General features: G+C 32.5%; 1 protein-coding gene across 9 annotated transcripts in view; it reads right to left on the reverse strand.

Annotated features, from left to right (window-relative positions):
• ASCC3 (activating signal cointegrator 1 complex subunit 3) overlaps window positions 1–15,753 on the reverse strand; it is a 372,407-nt gene that overhangs the window by 157,728 nt on the left and 198,926 nt on the right. For all 9 annotated transcript variants that reach the window (XM_050786660.1, XM_050786663.1, XM_050786659.1 and 6 more), the window contains one exon: window positions 14,874–15,008. In XM_050786660.1, coding sequence (XP_050642617.1) covers window positions 14,874–15,008 — 135 coding nt within the window. The remainder of the gene's footprint in view (window positions 1–14,873; window positions 15,009–15,753) is intronic.

Here is a 15,753-nt window from a genome sequence, read left to right on the forward strand (position 1 = left end):
AAAAAAAAAGAAAAGAAAAAAGAAAAAAAGAAAAGAAAAGAAAAGAAAAAAAAATGAACTGGAATCCCTGGAGATGAGGCCCAGGGATGTTCCTCATCTGATTTTAAAATCTGATTTTAAAAATCATCATAAAGCAAAACTATTTTTCCACTTTTAGTGTACACATCTAAGAATTTTAACACGTTTGTGTTAGATTTGCATAACTACCATCATAATCAAGAAGAGTTTCTCCACCCTAAAAAATCCCCTCATGTGATTTCTTTACAGTTAAACTTTTCCCAACTACTACCACTAATCTGTACTCCAACAGTATAGTTTTCTCTCTCCGAGACCATTACATAAATTGAGTCAGAAAGCATATAAATTTTGAAATTGGTTTCTGTCACCCAGATTAATGACTTTGAGATTCATCTAAGTTGTTGCATATATCAATAGCTCATTCCTTTTTATTGCTGAGTAGTATTCCACGGTGCTACAGATGGGCACATTACAGTCTGTTAATCGGACCTCTCACTGAACGACATGAGGGTTGTTTCCAGTTTTCACAATTATAACCATAACATTTATAAACATTTATGTACTCTTTTTGTATATGTGGATATGATTTCATTCCTCCAAAGTAAATACCAGGAATGAAACTTTTAGGTCATATGGTAAATGTATGTTTAATTTTATAAAAAATGCCAAAGCATTTCTGGAGAATTTTAACATTTTGCATTTGCATCAGCATTGTATGACAGTTCCAGTTGCTTCCCATACTTGCCAGATTCCCATATATTACATAATTATTATCTTTTATTTTAGCCATTGTAATAGGTGTGTGGTGGCATCTTACCATGGTTTTAACATAAGTTTGTTTAACAGTTAATGATTTTTTTTTTGAGACGGAGTCTCACTCTGTCGCCCAGGCTGGAGTGCAGTGGACAGATCTCAGCTCACTGCAAGCTCCGCCTCCCGGGTTTACGCCATTCTCCTGCCTCAGCCTCCCGAGTAGCTAGGACTACAGGCGCCCACCACCTCACTCGGCTAGTTTTTTGTATTTTTTAGTAGAAACAGGGTTTCACTGTGTTAGGCAGGATGGTCTCGATCTCCTGACCTCGTGATCTGCCCGCCTCGGCCTCCCAAAGTGCTGGGATTACAGGCTTGAGCCACCGCGCCCAGCCAACAGTTAATGATGTTAAACATCTTTCATGTTTTTGGATGTGCATATCTAATCAGCTCCTCAAGTTATTCTACTGCACACAAAAGTATAAGGAATGAAGTTTTTTACAGAAGAATATTTGCAGTGATGTTTTTCTCCACCTGTTTGTAATACAGCTGTACAATTTGACCTCATGAGACTATTTAGTGCTAAGCAACCTTGTATTTGTTATTGCACTAAATAATTTACATTCCTAAGAAGAGTACCTCCTAACAGATTTACGAAACATGATAGTCACTAACAGACAAAAAAAAAAAAAGCACTGTAAAGAATCAGAGAGGTCAATTAAATAAGAAACACGTATTTATAATGTATTAGATCCTAGGAATTCAAAGAAATTTAAGACAAAATCTGAGCTTTGGATAATTTGCAGACTGGTAAGGACAGACTCATATACAAATGATTTCTATTAAATATAATGTGTTTATGATAGAGGTACATGGACCAAGATGAAACTTTGTTATTTATGACATTTATGATACTGTCATTTATAACAAAAGTATGTCTTATTTACATTTGTATTGCTAACATATGGCAGGGTGCCTTCTTCATACTGATACTACACGTTCCTTGGATGAATGAATCAGTGATCTGATAGTTTGATCAAAGAAGTCTTTACAGAAAATGTGAAATGTGGGTCTTGAAGGACAAGGGATAGCCTGCTAAATGGTGAAAGGTAGGCAGCAGGATATATAAATACCTAAGCTGGAAATGGTTAAAGAGGGAATGCTTAAACACACACAGTGTGTTTGGAGGGCATTCTGTTCAGAGGGTGTGGGATAAAAATTAAGAAAATTAAGCTAGAAAAAAGGATTGGGGTCAGGCTTTACATTGTCTCAAACATAGGTGGAAAAGGAGTCAATCTAAGTTTTTAAGGAGTGTCAGATTTGTTCTTTAGAGAGGTAACTTCACAGTTGTGCTAAGACTAGAGCAGGTATCGGCCACTACAGCAATCTGCAGGGGAAGACGGAGGCAGGGGAAACAGAAATAACCAAACAAAGTCAAGGTGAAAGTTGGCTGGAAAGTAACCAAGACTGGATGACTGTCTAGAAAGGAGGATGAACATGACATAAAAGAAAAGGAGTTAGAATTGTTTCAAGCTAATCCTTATCTTGGTGCACTGAATATATGATAAGGTAAACAGGATGAGGAGAGCTAATGATGTGCCTTAAACTAGGTACTAAGAAGGTCAGAAGTAAATTATATTTCATGCATGAGTTTGAAGTGATCCATTATAAAGACTTGGGCTTCTCTTCTAAATAAATGGGAAGCCACTGAAGATTTCTGAGGAGGAGAGAAATAAGGGAGACCAGTTAGGTAACACTATAAGAACATTCAGAGTGAGATGAGATGACACGTTCAGGTGTAAAACATGTGAATAAAATAACACAGGCTGGGAGCAGGGGCTCACGCCTGTAATCCCAGCACTTTGGGGGGCTGAGGTGGGTGGATCACCTGAGGTCAGGAGTTTGAGACTAGCCTGGCAAACACGGTGAAATACTAAAAATACAAAACTTAGTCTATACTAAAAATACAAAAATTAGCCGAGCATGGTGGTGTGTGCCTGTAGTACCAGCTACTCGAGAGGCTGAGGCAGGAGAATCACTTGAACCTGGGAGGCGGAGGTTGCAGTGAGCCGAGATTCGCCATTGCACTCCAGCCTGGGCAACAAAAGCAAAAACTCTGTCTCAAAAATAAAATAATAGTAATAATCATAAATAACACACACACAGAGGCAATGCTCTGTATGTGTGTGTGTGTGTGTCTGTATATCTTGGCTTTCTTCAAAAACAAATGAGAAATTAAAACTGCAAAAGTCTAAAAATTAATGAAAACACTACATATCATAATAGGACAGAGTAAAGTTATACTATGAGAAAACATCACACCTGAAATACTTATGTAACTAAAGAAGAATACGTAGTAAGTGAATTAAGCATCTAACTCAAGAATCTACAAAAACAAAAATAAAACAAACCTAAGGTAATAAAAAGGAAAGCCCTAATAAAGTTAAAATAGAACCAATGATTTAAAGATTGTGAAACTGAGAAAAAAATTAACACTCTTACTTTAAAAGAAAAAAAACAAAAAATAGGCAGTGGTCATTACTGACTAGAGAAGGAGCTGGAAAACTATGTGCTAACTGCCTGCTTTTGTAAATAAAACTTATTGGAAAACAGCCATATCAATTTGCTATAGATTGTCTAAGGCTGCTTGAGCTACAACAGGAGGGCTGAATGAATAGTTGTGGGAGAGATCATATGTCTACAAGCTTAAAATGTTTACCATCTGGTCTTTAAGTAAAATAATCTGTATAGCTGTACACAAGTACAACAGCACAAGCACAAGACCCAATGTCAGAAAAATGAAAATACCACAATTTAAACGAATATAAAAGAAATAATACTACAATTTAAAAGAATCAGAAAAGAATCAGAAAAGAGCACTTTGTAAAATTCAGTGCATTTCACTTAAACTGTTTGGAATGGATGATTTTCTAGGAAAATATTGTTACCAATATTTATCCTAGAAGTGACAGAAAACTTTATATATAATGATAAAAATAATGAAAAGAAAATTTAAGAGTTAAATTTAATAGCTGGGCTTTCAAATTTTTAAAGATGAATTAATTCTAATGCTATTAAGAGACTCTAGAGGACAGAAAGAGAACACTGAGACTGATTCTACAGGCGACAATAATGGCACTGATATTAAAACCTGACAAAGCAGAAAAGTGAATACAATAACAATATCTCTCTTATAAATATTAATCTAAATAGTAAAGAACTTTAGAAAATAGAATTTATCAATACATTAAAACAAAATGCCACAACTAAGTATTCTTCAACCCCAGAATGCAAGGGCATTGCACTTAATATATTAACATATTTAATAATTCAAAAAATTATTAAATAATTATAATATTTTATTAAATATTAAATTTTGTAAATTTAATATTTATATTAAACATTAAATATTTAATATGCATGATGGTGTGCAGACATTGAATTTTGACAAAAGGCTACATTCAGTCCTGATGATTACAGATGACGATATACATCTCAAACTATGCTTAATAGTGAACATTCAGAGTATACTAATTAAAATTAGGGAGTAGGCAAGGTTATTTGGTATCAGCCTATTGATGTTCCAGACAATGCTAGACATGAGAAAATAATAAAGAATATAAATACTGAAAAAGTATAAAGTAATTATTTGTTGTAGATAAAGTAAATGTTTATTTAGAAAATTGGGTACTGACTAAAATATACTAAATAAAATAACAAAAGAATTTGGAAAGATGATAGTCTCAAAAATTTAATATTTTATAAAAGTGTTTCTTTTATGAAAATATTTTTCTTTTCCTTAATATAATGTAAAATATTTTTTATATTATATATATTTTAAAAATGGAAAGAAATATATTTTCTTTTCTTTAATTTTAATATAAAATATTAATCTTTAATATTATAAAAATATATTTTATAAACGTTTTATAAAAAGACATATATACACTATATATACAGATAATAACTCATAAAATAAGTGAAAAAATCACACTTATAAGAGCAAAAACAAATAATAAGAGGGAGGATCTATATAAAGTTTTATAATATTGCTGAAGAACATTCAAGAAATAATATATTTAATTTTGAGATGGGAAAACTTGATTTGGCAAAAATACCATTTCTCATTAACTAAATGTGTAAAATCAATGCACTAACTCAACTAAAATATAACATGATTTCCCAGAGGGAATACTAAAATTCATCCTGAAAAGTAAGACTGAAAATTTATCCGGGAGAAATTCTACAATTGAAGAATAATCAGGATGTTTAATCCAACCAGTTATGGAGAATTCTACGAAAACAAAATAAGTAAAACAGTTTGATAAAAAAGAAGAAACAATAAGATCAATGACACAGAAGAGAAATTTTAGAAATGACTCAAGTAAATATGAGAATATTGTATATTAAATTTTTTAATCAACAGAAAAAACGGTATTTAGGAAAAGATGATGGGCCCACCACTATCTGGAATAAGTTCCAGAAACATCAAGTATTTAATAATAAAAATAAAATATAAGGCTTGAAGAAATCACAGATGAAGTAGGTGTATAGCTTTTATATGCAAGACATAAAACCCAGAGACCATAAATAAATTTTCAGAATTTCTACATAGTAAAAAATAATCATAAACAAATAAAAATAAACATCAAGGGTTAAATAGAAAAAGTTTATGTAACATGTTGTACTAAACATGCAGTTTAGTACATAATGGGCCAAGATTATGAACAATTTAAAGAGTAGGAAATACAAATAGGCAACGTAAAAAATGCTCAGTCTCACTCATAATTAAAGAAATGCCAACCAAAATAATAATGAAGTACCATTTTTTGCCTGTTAATCTGTTATAAACTTAAAAACGTTAATACTACCCAGTGGTGGCAAAGTTATGTGGGGTAAAGTACAGTCTTCCCATGGTATCCGTAGGGGGCTGATTCAAGGAACACCGTCTCTTCCCCTGTAGACACCACAAACCATGGATGCTTAAGTACCTTATATAAAATGGTATGATATTTACATATAATTTACATGGTCTTCCTGTATACTTTAAATCATCTCTAGATTACTCATAATACCTAATACAATTTAAGAGTTATATAAGTAGTTATACTGTATTGTTTAGGGAATAATGACAAGAAAAAGTCATCTGTGCATGTTCAGTACAGATACAACCATCTTTTTTTTCCCCCAAATTATTTTGATCCACAGTTGGCTGAATTCATGGAAGCCATGGACATGGAGGGCCACCTGTAACAACTGCTGGAGGAAGTATAAATTGGAACAATATCTCCATGATGCAATTTGGGGCCACTCATCAAAGTTTTAAATGCATGTAGTACATGATAGATAAATTTCAGTGCTAGGAATTTTTCTAATGTATATCATTGCAAGAGTAGGAGTAAAAATGTGTACTGTAGCATTGTTAACAATCAAAGGTAACTGGAAACAACAAATGTATCCCTCAATAGAGGATTCAGTAAATGAATTATTGTAACATCCGCATTGTGGCATATTACACAGTTGCTAAAAGAATGAAACCCATCTTTCTGAGTTGATTTGGAAAGACCTCCTTGATATATTACTAAGTGAAAAAGAAAAAGACAAAAAGGTATATACAACATGATGCAATTTTTCTGTATTAAAACATATACCCATGCACACAGGCAAACAATGGTGGTTGTACAAGTCTTTCCTCAAAAGAAATATAAGAAGCTTTTTAAAAGAAGTTTTGTTTGGAGAAATGAAGGGAGAAGAGATGGTTAAGACCATAAGTTATGGAGCTGAACTTGTTTACTATAAGATGCCTGCTGCTTTCTAAGGCATCAGAAAAATCACTGCTTTTTCTACTCGATTCTCCAAAGCTAGCACTACATGGAGTCCAGGTTTTGCTATTGTCTGAATAACTACAGAGATATACTTTATCTTGTTCACATTCTGTGAACAGACAATTTGGATTCTCCACAGAAGCCATTTGAGATCCAATACTATGCTCACTGGATAAAGTGTTTCTACACATGGAAATTCAGCACAAAAGAATACCAGCTGTGAAAAGGTAAAGGAAGTAAGGTATGTAGTTTCCGAACGGTCTAAGTTTGGTTTCCTCTGACTTTATCTTTCCAGTTTTCACAAGTGAACTTTCCACACAGGGCTTTATAGTCGGTCAAATTCAAATGGAATGGGCAACTGCCAAGATAATCCATCAACACAAGCAAGGCATTATATTCCTTTTCCCCAGTGAAAGCATGCAGAATTTCCTTCCATGCCTTTACATCACATTTTCCTACTCATGAGAGAAAAAACACAATGTAAATGCTTTTAAAAACAAGGTTAAAATGTAACTACTTCTCAACATTTACTTCTGAACTAACACAAACACATGATTAAATAACATGATTTTTTAAAAAATGGTAGCAAGCAATTGAGGGTATTATATCTGGTCCTTGCCTAGATTAGACTCATGGCACATAGTTGCCATCTGCCACTCCCTATCACTCTTTACATTTCAGTCATTTTGACTTGTTTTTCTTATTTGCTTCAATGTGCATTTTTTTTTTTTTATGTCAGCCTTTTCTTTGAATACTTGTCTGTCCTCTTTTATTTGTCAACTCGTAGCCTTCAGATCAGCTTAAATGTCACTTTGTTGGTGAACACCATCCTCTAACACCATGGGTCTAGATCAGATTCTCCAACTCAATTTTTTCTTAGGACTTTATCCCTCTTTATTATTTATTTCAAATGTAATTAAAATCAAGTATTTAATTAGTTGTTTAATCTTTCTGTCCTTCCAGAATATAAGCTCCATAAGCGTAAAGGGATGACTACTTTTTCCTTCCTAAAAGTATTTCCACTTCCACTCAAAGCAAATATTAGTCTACATATAATATCTGCTCTTACCTCCTTCTAGGAGCCTTACTGTATTGCCTGGACCGGAATATAATTTCCCAGATCTCATGTAGTAAGGGTACTAGATGATAAAGCCCATTGTGCTAATTAAAAGCATTCAGGCAAGATCTGAATGACGGAAATGAAGAGATAACTATCTACTGCTATATTTTTCTGGCAAGCAAGATTTTGGAGACAGAAGGGTTGAAAGTTTTAACGGATGAACTATACATTCAAAATTTGGTTTTCTAGTGTGTTCATGAATGTTGGAAGGCATCTGTAGTAATAGCTGTGGCTTTTTAACTGCTAATCACCATCATGTAACTGGTTAAATTCAAGAGTTGTAGTAGTAGCCCTGAACTTCTACTCCTCTGATTTTACCAAATTTCCAGTAAGTACCTAATTTCTTATACAAATTCTTTTCTATTTAAAATGTACCTAGAATGGTTTCTGTTTCCTTTAACTAAATCATAAGTGATACATGTGTCTACTTCAATCCAATATAAACAGGTTGACAGCACTTTATTTATATTGATACCCATTGATCTATTAAAGTGACTGGTAACCAGCTTACATTGAGTAAATATTTGCTGAGTGACCATGATGAAAAACAGTTTAAGGCTCATGTGTATATAAACAAGTCACAATCACCCAGACTAGCCTAATCCCAATAACTAATTTCTATATGTTATTCTGTGTTAATTATGCATTTTAACTTGTGAGAAAGAAAGTGCCATTTGCTCTGTTTCATATCATATTCCTTGAAAGATGATCCTGGTTCCCATATAGGCTGTCCTGATTATTAATAGAAATAAGTTGGCATTCCAGAGAGAGGATCCTAATTAGAAAAAGATAAATCTTATCTAAAATTGCATTATTTTAATTCATTTGGCCATCTGTAAAGAGAAAAATTAAAAAAATGAAATCACAATATGAAATGTTTTTGATTTTAAATTTTATCATTACACATCTCTCTATCCCTAGGAATTTATAACATTATTTATTAATCTGATGTCTTTAGAGTGCTTCCGTTACTCAAGTATTCTCAAATGAGCGAAAAACAACATTCTAATTAACATACTTTTTCAAAACAGCATGATTCCTTAACAAGATGTATTAATTTATTGTAAGAAATGTATTCTATGCTTCTAAAATGCATCTTAAAGCACAGAAATGAAAATTGCTACAATCAAAATTTCCTTAAACGTAATAAGAAACAAGGATAAAATTTCAATGCTATTTACTATGTTCTTTAAAAAGAGTCTCACTTATTCAAAGTGAATAATGTTAGACCATATATTAGACCACATTGAAATGAACACATTTGCCATAAAAATTTCCCTTGCTTGGAAGAAACTGAATCCTACTTTTCAGTACGTGAATTTTGGTCACACAATTTGACTCTTCAACAATCTTCAATAGCTTCTCACTGCTTATAAAGTCTAAAAGTCTAGGCATAGAATTTGAAGTCTTCCATTGTCTGACCATGTCTAGCCCTCCATGCACCTTACATTCTGGTGAATAGAGAACATTCTTATTCTCCAAATAAACCCAGAGTTTCCCTTCGCCCGTGTTCTCTTTCTTCTCTCTTTGGAATGTCGTTTCCCTGTTGCTGCCTATTGAAATCTAAAATTACTGGCTTGAATTAATCTGCTTCTCTTTTACATTTCATCTGAACTGTTTAACCTTGGTGTATATTAACTTTTTCTTTTAATCTTTCCTTTGAAAAATTCCCAGGTTTAGAATTTCAAAGTTAAAAGGTCTGGAATAAGAGCCTTGGCTTGGCTTTTAAAATCTATTACCAAATTTTTTTTTAAAGTATTGATCAATACTACAAAAAATCTCAAATCATCTTCAGAATTGGGTACTATTATGTTTAGATTTTGATAATATATTGATGAATATATGATACATAGTTTTTTAAGAATTGTTTTTCATCAAAAGTTTGTTTACCCACTTTATTTCTTCTTTTTGCTTATTTTACTTCATGTTTTAAGTTATTAAATTTAACAAGTGTACATGTAAAGACGTAGATATTAACTAGTCTGTTGTTGCTGTTCCTAATATTTCTACCAACCTTATTGCTTTTTACAATTCAACATTATTTTTTATTGTTCCAAAGCATTAAATTTAATTTTTGTCACATCTATTATTGTTTAAAACTGTTGTCTTCTTCCTCTTCAAAGCGTATGGGTAAACATTTACAGAATTTCCACCATGTGTTAGGCAAGGTATATGTTACCTTATTTATTACATAATTTTTCTTTTTTTTTTTTTGAGACAGAGTCTCCCTCTGTCACCCAGGTTGGAGTCTCAGTGGCATGATCTTGGCTCACTGCAACCTCTGCCTCCCAGGTTCAGGCGATTCTCCTGCCTCAGCCTTCCCAAGTAGTTGGGACTACAGATGCGTGCCACCATGAGTGGCATTTTTTGTATTTTTAGTAGAGACAGGGTTTCGTCATGTTGCCAAGCTGATCTCAAACTCCTGACCTCAGGTGACCTGCCCATCTCAGCCTCCCAAAGTACTGGGATTACAGGTATGAGCCACCGCACCAGGCCACAAAAATCTTAAAATATAGGTACCATTGCCACTTTGTACGTGATGAAATGTGGCTTGAGGATGTTAAAAAGGCAGAGTGTGTGAATCAACATTAAAAAACAGGTTTGCTTAGATCAAAAGTTTATATTTTATATGAGGTTACCTCCCTTTGAAAATGGAAAAGTCATGCTTCCAAAAATGCAATTAAGCAAACAGTTGCATTTTTTTTTTTTACAATTTTGTTTCATTTTATTTAAATAATACTAATAAACTTTTGACACCCTATGTGGTGGTAACTGACAAAAAAATTATTATATTAGCCTCCAAGAGGAAAAGAGGTTGATAAGATATGGCAGGGAAAGAATAAACTCTGTGAAGATGACATTTTGTATATATTTAAAGTAAAAAAAAAGTAAGAGAAAGAGGGCTATTAACCATTTCTGCTACTAATAATCTGTTATGCTCTCTTTAGTTAACAGATACCATCTATTCTAGGAAGAGATGATTCTTATTTTACTTGGCCATATTGACACCGAAGCTGCTCAAGCAAAAATAAAGCAAGCTGTAATAGTAAGCATCGATAACTAAATCAAATTGGCTTTGATTCCAGTTGCCATTGATTTAGGCAAAGGCTAAAGCTGAACTTATAAAAACAAGGAAATGATTGATAGATCTACATAATAAAAAGTCAGAAAATTATACTTTAAAGCAGCTTGAGGGGACATATTACTATTGGATTCTTCCTATTGCTATAACTGTTCAACAGATATTTTCAATGACTACAGACACAAGGCTTATTACGTGACAGAAATTCTACCTAAAAGACAAACTCTTAACATCACTGATATATGTAAAAATATTGAACTCACATCAGGGCCATAAATCAGAAATATACGGTAAAGGGATGGGTGGGAATACTCAATCCAGTATGAGAACAGTTAAAGCCTGTTAAAAATTTATCCCTAACGGAAAAAATTGATTTGACTGAGATCTCAAGTAAAACAGAATCTGAAAATTCTAACTGAAGGATTCATTTAACTTAAAATTAAAATCACAATGGAAAACAATGGCTTAATAACGAAAACATATGCATCTTTAATTATATACTTACTTTTATAAACATACACTGCTGCTATTCCTTGAGGTTATGTTCTATTTTATAGAAAACAGTGGTTTCTTAAGACAGTCTTTGTGGGGGAGAGTATAAAAGTAGTAAGTGGTCACTATTATGCTTTTGACATTTTGAAATTTAGTTATTAGTATATATATATTTTCTAAAAATAAATTTCTATGATAGGTAAAGTCTTATCATTTTTCAGTTTCCAAAATAATTTCATACATCATTCTGTTTCTCATAGTAAATAACTAGACTAGGTATTATTTACTCCATTATTATTCCATTTGATAGAAGAGAAAGTACATTTCAGAAATGCTTAGATGTTCAAGGCCATAAACCTTCTAGAGGTAAAATCACAACCAGACCTTTTTGTGAATGTGTTCTGTTGGTTTGGGCATCATTTGTATGTCCTGAGATATTCCTGTGTCCTGGGAGATCCCCAAGCTCCTTTTCTGAAGGTTAAACTACTCTTGGGAGACTTTCTTTCCTTTCCCTACATTCTTGTTTCAGTGGACAAATCTGGAAATATAGGTAGTTTTTCCCCTGGGGGTGACTTTGATATTAAAGGTGAAAATTATATGAGAAGTCCTGAGGTGTAACTATTACTTACAGAGAGAAAAGAATCATTTCAGTTGCAGCTAAGGCATAGAAACAGCCTTATTACAGGCACATGTGCGTACACACAAACACATACACAGAAAAGGAGGATTTTCTTAATGGAGTTTTGTTATTTATACAAATAAAAAATATATTGTATTAAATGAAACTGTAAAGAAGTGCTTTTAAATATCTTGGTAAGTCAGGAATTGAGGTGATTACATTAAACACTTGGGGTAAAGCATCACTGTGGCATGGTCGGCATTAAGTCATATAACAGGAGGCATGAGGCTAAATTTCTGTGTATGCTGGTTTTCTATTTAAATTTTAATTAAATTTACCTTCTAATTAAATTTTAATGTTTGGGTTCTTAATTTCCCATTTTTCAAAAACATGGGAAATGTCTCCCACCATGATGATAATAGCTCCCTTGAAATTGCTAGACTGTTAACACCATTTAAGTTCAAAGGCACTTCAAGAAATATGAAGGAAGGTACCACTAGCACTAGACAAATACTCTTAAATTCTAGAGCTTTGAGAAAATATTGAGAAAGATGACCTTATCTTTTGGTACAATATGCACTGTGGAGGGTTTCACTCTTTAAAATCTCTCTTTAGGAGAAGTGAGGGATATAGTTAGGTTGAAGAAATGGAAATGTTCTTCTATTTTATTAAAAAAAAAAAAAAAAAAAAAGACTCCATGCCCTAAGGTCTTCAGAAAGTCCCAGATTGGACGTGATCTGTTTGCTTTGAACAAACAGGACACAGTACAGTGAAAATGGTGGACTTTGGAGTCAGACTGACTCAAATCATGGCTTCACTATTTAATATAAGATTCTCTGTGAAAATTATTTACTTTCTCAGTTTTCGTTTCCTTATCTGTAAAATGGGAATAAGAATCTTAAAGGACAGCACAATGGTGCAGGTCAGATGAGAAAATTAAAGTGAAACATCTATTGTAATGTCAGTCTTGGAGGAATAAAAGCTAAGAAAAAAAGTAATTCTGGGATACCTACTATCAGACAAATACTCTATGAAAGTCTGGGAATATAATGGTGAATAGGATAATGTTCTTAATAAATGTGTGTGCAATTCATTCTTCTTGGAAAAAAAAAAGTCCAATAATAGTTGGATCAGGATAAAAATCAAGTTTAATAAAAATATAAAAAAGCTATGATAAAAATGACTAGGGATTTTCAAATCTACCCAATTGTATCAAAACTTTCCATTTCTCTGTTATTTTTCTTCCAGCACAGTGATCTGTGAATTTGTGCTTGGTAACACTGCCTTAAATAAACATCATTTGAAAATGTCTCCATATAAATTACTGTAATATGCTCTAGAGTATTTCATACTATATTTGATTTACACATATACCATATCAAGGGATAATACCAGCAATATCATAGGTTATAAGGATTGAATGAGTTATATACAGTAATAAACACAATGCCCGACACTAGTGACCACTTAATAAATGTTAAGCATTACAATAACTACAATTAAATAATAAACCTGCATTATTTAAATTAGCAATAGTTCTCCGAATTGAGATGGATAAAGAAACCAGAAATCCACAAGGTGGCTCTCAAGGTTTGGTTTTTAAACAGCATAGAGTTGTTTCGTATTTCCAAAGAAATGAAACAAGACTTATGAATACCAACTTGACTTTTCAAAGACTCTCATAAATTCATGATTAATAAATAACTGGAAGGACACAAAGCTGTATAATCTGTACAATAAATGTTATGTAACAAAAGTAAAAAAATATAGAAAATAAATAAATTTTCCATTTCTAAATTGAAAGAGAGTCTGATGTTCAAAACAACTGATATCAGCTTAAGATAGAATTTAAAATATCAATATAAAATGGTGAAATTTATAGTACAGTTGCAATTAAATATATTTTACTTGGATAATAAATATAAAAGGGCATAGCACAATGTCTGGCAGCTAGCAGCTGTTCGGTGACCAATCAGTTAAATCTTACATTTTATATATATATGAAAAATTTAAAGTTATCATTTTATGCCAACAGATTTTTTTTTTATTTCATAATTTATTTTCACAGTTTTAAAGCAGGAGTCAGCATACTTTTTCTGCAAAGAAACAGAAAGTAATTTATAGTAGCTATCACAACAACTCTATTCTTCTCCGGTAGTGCAAAAAAAGTCAGACAATAAATAAATTGGTGTGTTTATGTTCTGATAAAACTTTAATTATAAAACAGGTAGACACCTTTGGCCCGAAGATGTCTTGATCTTGATCTAAATAATTACCTGATATAGTTAAATAAAATAAAATCTGATATAAATCTTAAGATACTACCAATACTCAAATTACCAGGAGGAGTGCTTCTTAAACTGTAATGTGTACAAAATCCCCTGAGGATCTAGTTAAAATGTAGATTCTGGTTTGGTGAGTCTGGGTTGGGGCCTAAAGGTCTCCCTTTTTAACAAGGATGCAGGTGATCCCAAGACCTTTTTGTCCTTTGAGCGTATGTACACTGAATAACAAGGCAGCTGTTTACAAACTTTTTGGCTCAGAATTCCTTTACATTGCTTAAAAAAAAAAGCCTTAGTTATTTAGGTTATGTCTATCAATATTAACCTTAGAAATCAAAACTGAGAAATTTTTAAAAAGTATTAATTCTTTAGAAGTACAATAATAAACCCACTAGATGTTAACATAGGATATGAAATTTAACTGCATTTTATATTTTAACTATATTTTAAAGAGCAGGACTAAACACTTCAATTATAACCATATAGAAAGGAATGATAAGTGTTATGTCATACAGTGAAACCTTTTAATAAAAGATTATTAAGTCAAGAAAAAAGTCAAGATTATAACATCATAAATCTGTAAAATTAACTTCTTGGAATTTCAGACTGTGGATCTTTCACATATAAAATACCTGGGATATGTGGCATGTTACCTGCTTTAGTTCTTGTCCTATTTGTTCCTTACCTGTTTTTCTGCAAGTACATAGTCATGTCCTTGGGTAGGAGAAAAGAAGGGAATATGGCCACAATTTTTTGCTCTTTCTATTAGAGACATAGCTGTTCTTACAGTGGCATTTCGAGCATGTACAAACACCATCACCTGAAAAGAAGGAAAGCTGTTTATTTACTATTCCAATTATTTAGATTATAGCTTAATAGTAGCCTGGATATCATTCCATATAAACAACTATTAATTTCTCAAAACAAAATCACAAATTTATGAATTCTCCAACATCTCCTTATTTTAGAATAAAGTGTATAAAGGAAAAAGGCAAGTTAAATAAAATTCAGCTTACCAGTTGATAGACATTTGTGGAGTCTATAAAATTTGGAGTTTAATTTGTATGTTTCTCTTTTGAATACATAATTTATTATCATAGTCACTTATTATAGAGACAGCATAAAAAATATTTGAGAGTTTTCTCACTGGAAGATTACTACATTCAGTGAAATTTCCAATTTCATAAAGATGTTTCAAGAAATTGAAAACAATAAAGAAAACTCTTCCTTGGACAAAATCATGTCTAAGAACAATCACTTAAAATACAAAGGTTAGGGGACTGCTGGAGACAAAAATGCTTCTATAAAAGTACCTGGAATTCTCTGTGCGGCAAGCCTTCCTGTGGAATTATTCATGAAGTGACTGAGGATATCTGAATTACAGGGAAGGTATGTGTCTGAATGCTGTGTCAAGGAGAAGTGGGGAAAAAAATGCATCTTCAGGGATAGTCACCAGGCACGATGTGAATACAACTGAAGAGAATTAGGGAGTGTTTAGCAGCTTGCCTTTGCTGCTTGTCAGTACCTGCCTTCTTTCCTCTGTAAGTTTCTTCTCTGGCCTCTAC

Source organism: Macaca thibetana, chromosome 4, assembly GCF_024542745.1.
Source record: "Macaca thibetana thibetana isolate TM-01 chromosome 4, ASM2454274v1, whole genome shotgun sequence".
Classification (NCBI taxonomy): domain Eukaryota; kingdom Metazoa; phylum Chordata; class Mammalia; order Primates; family Cercopithecidae; genus Macaca; species Macaca thibetana.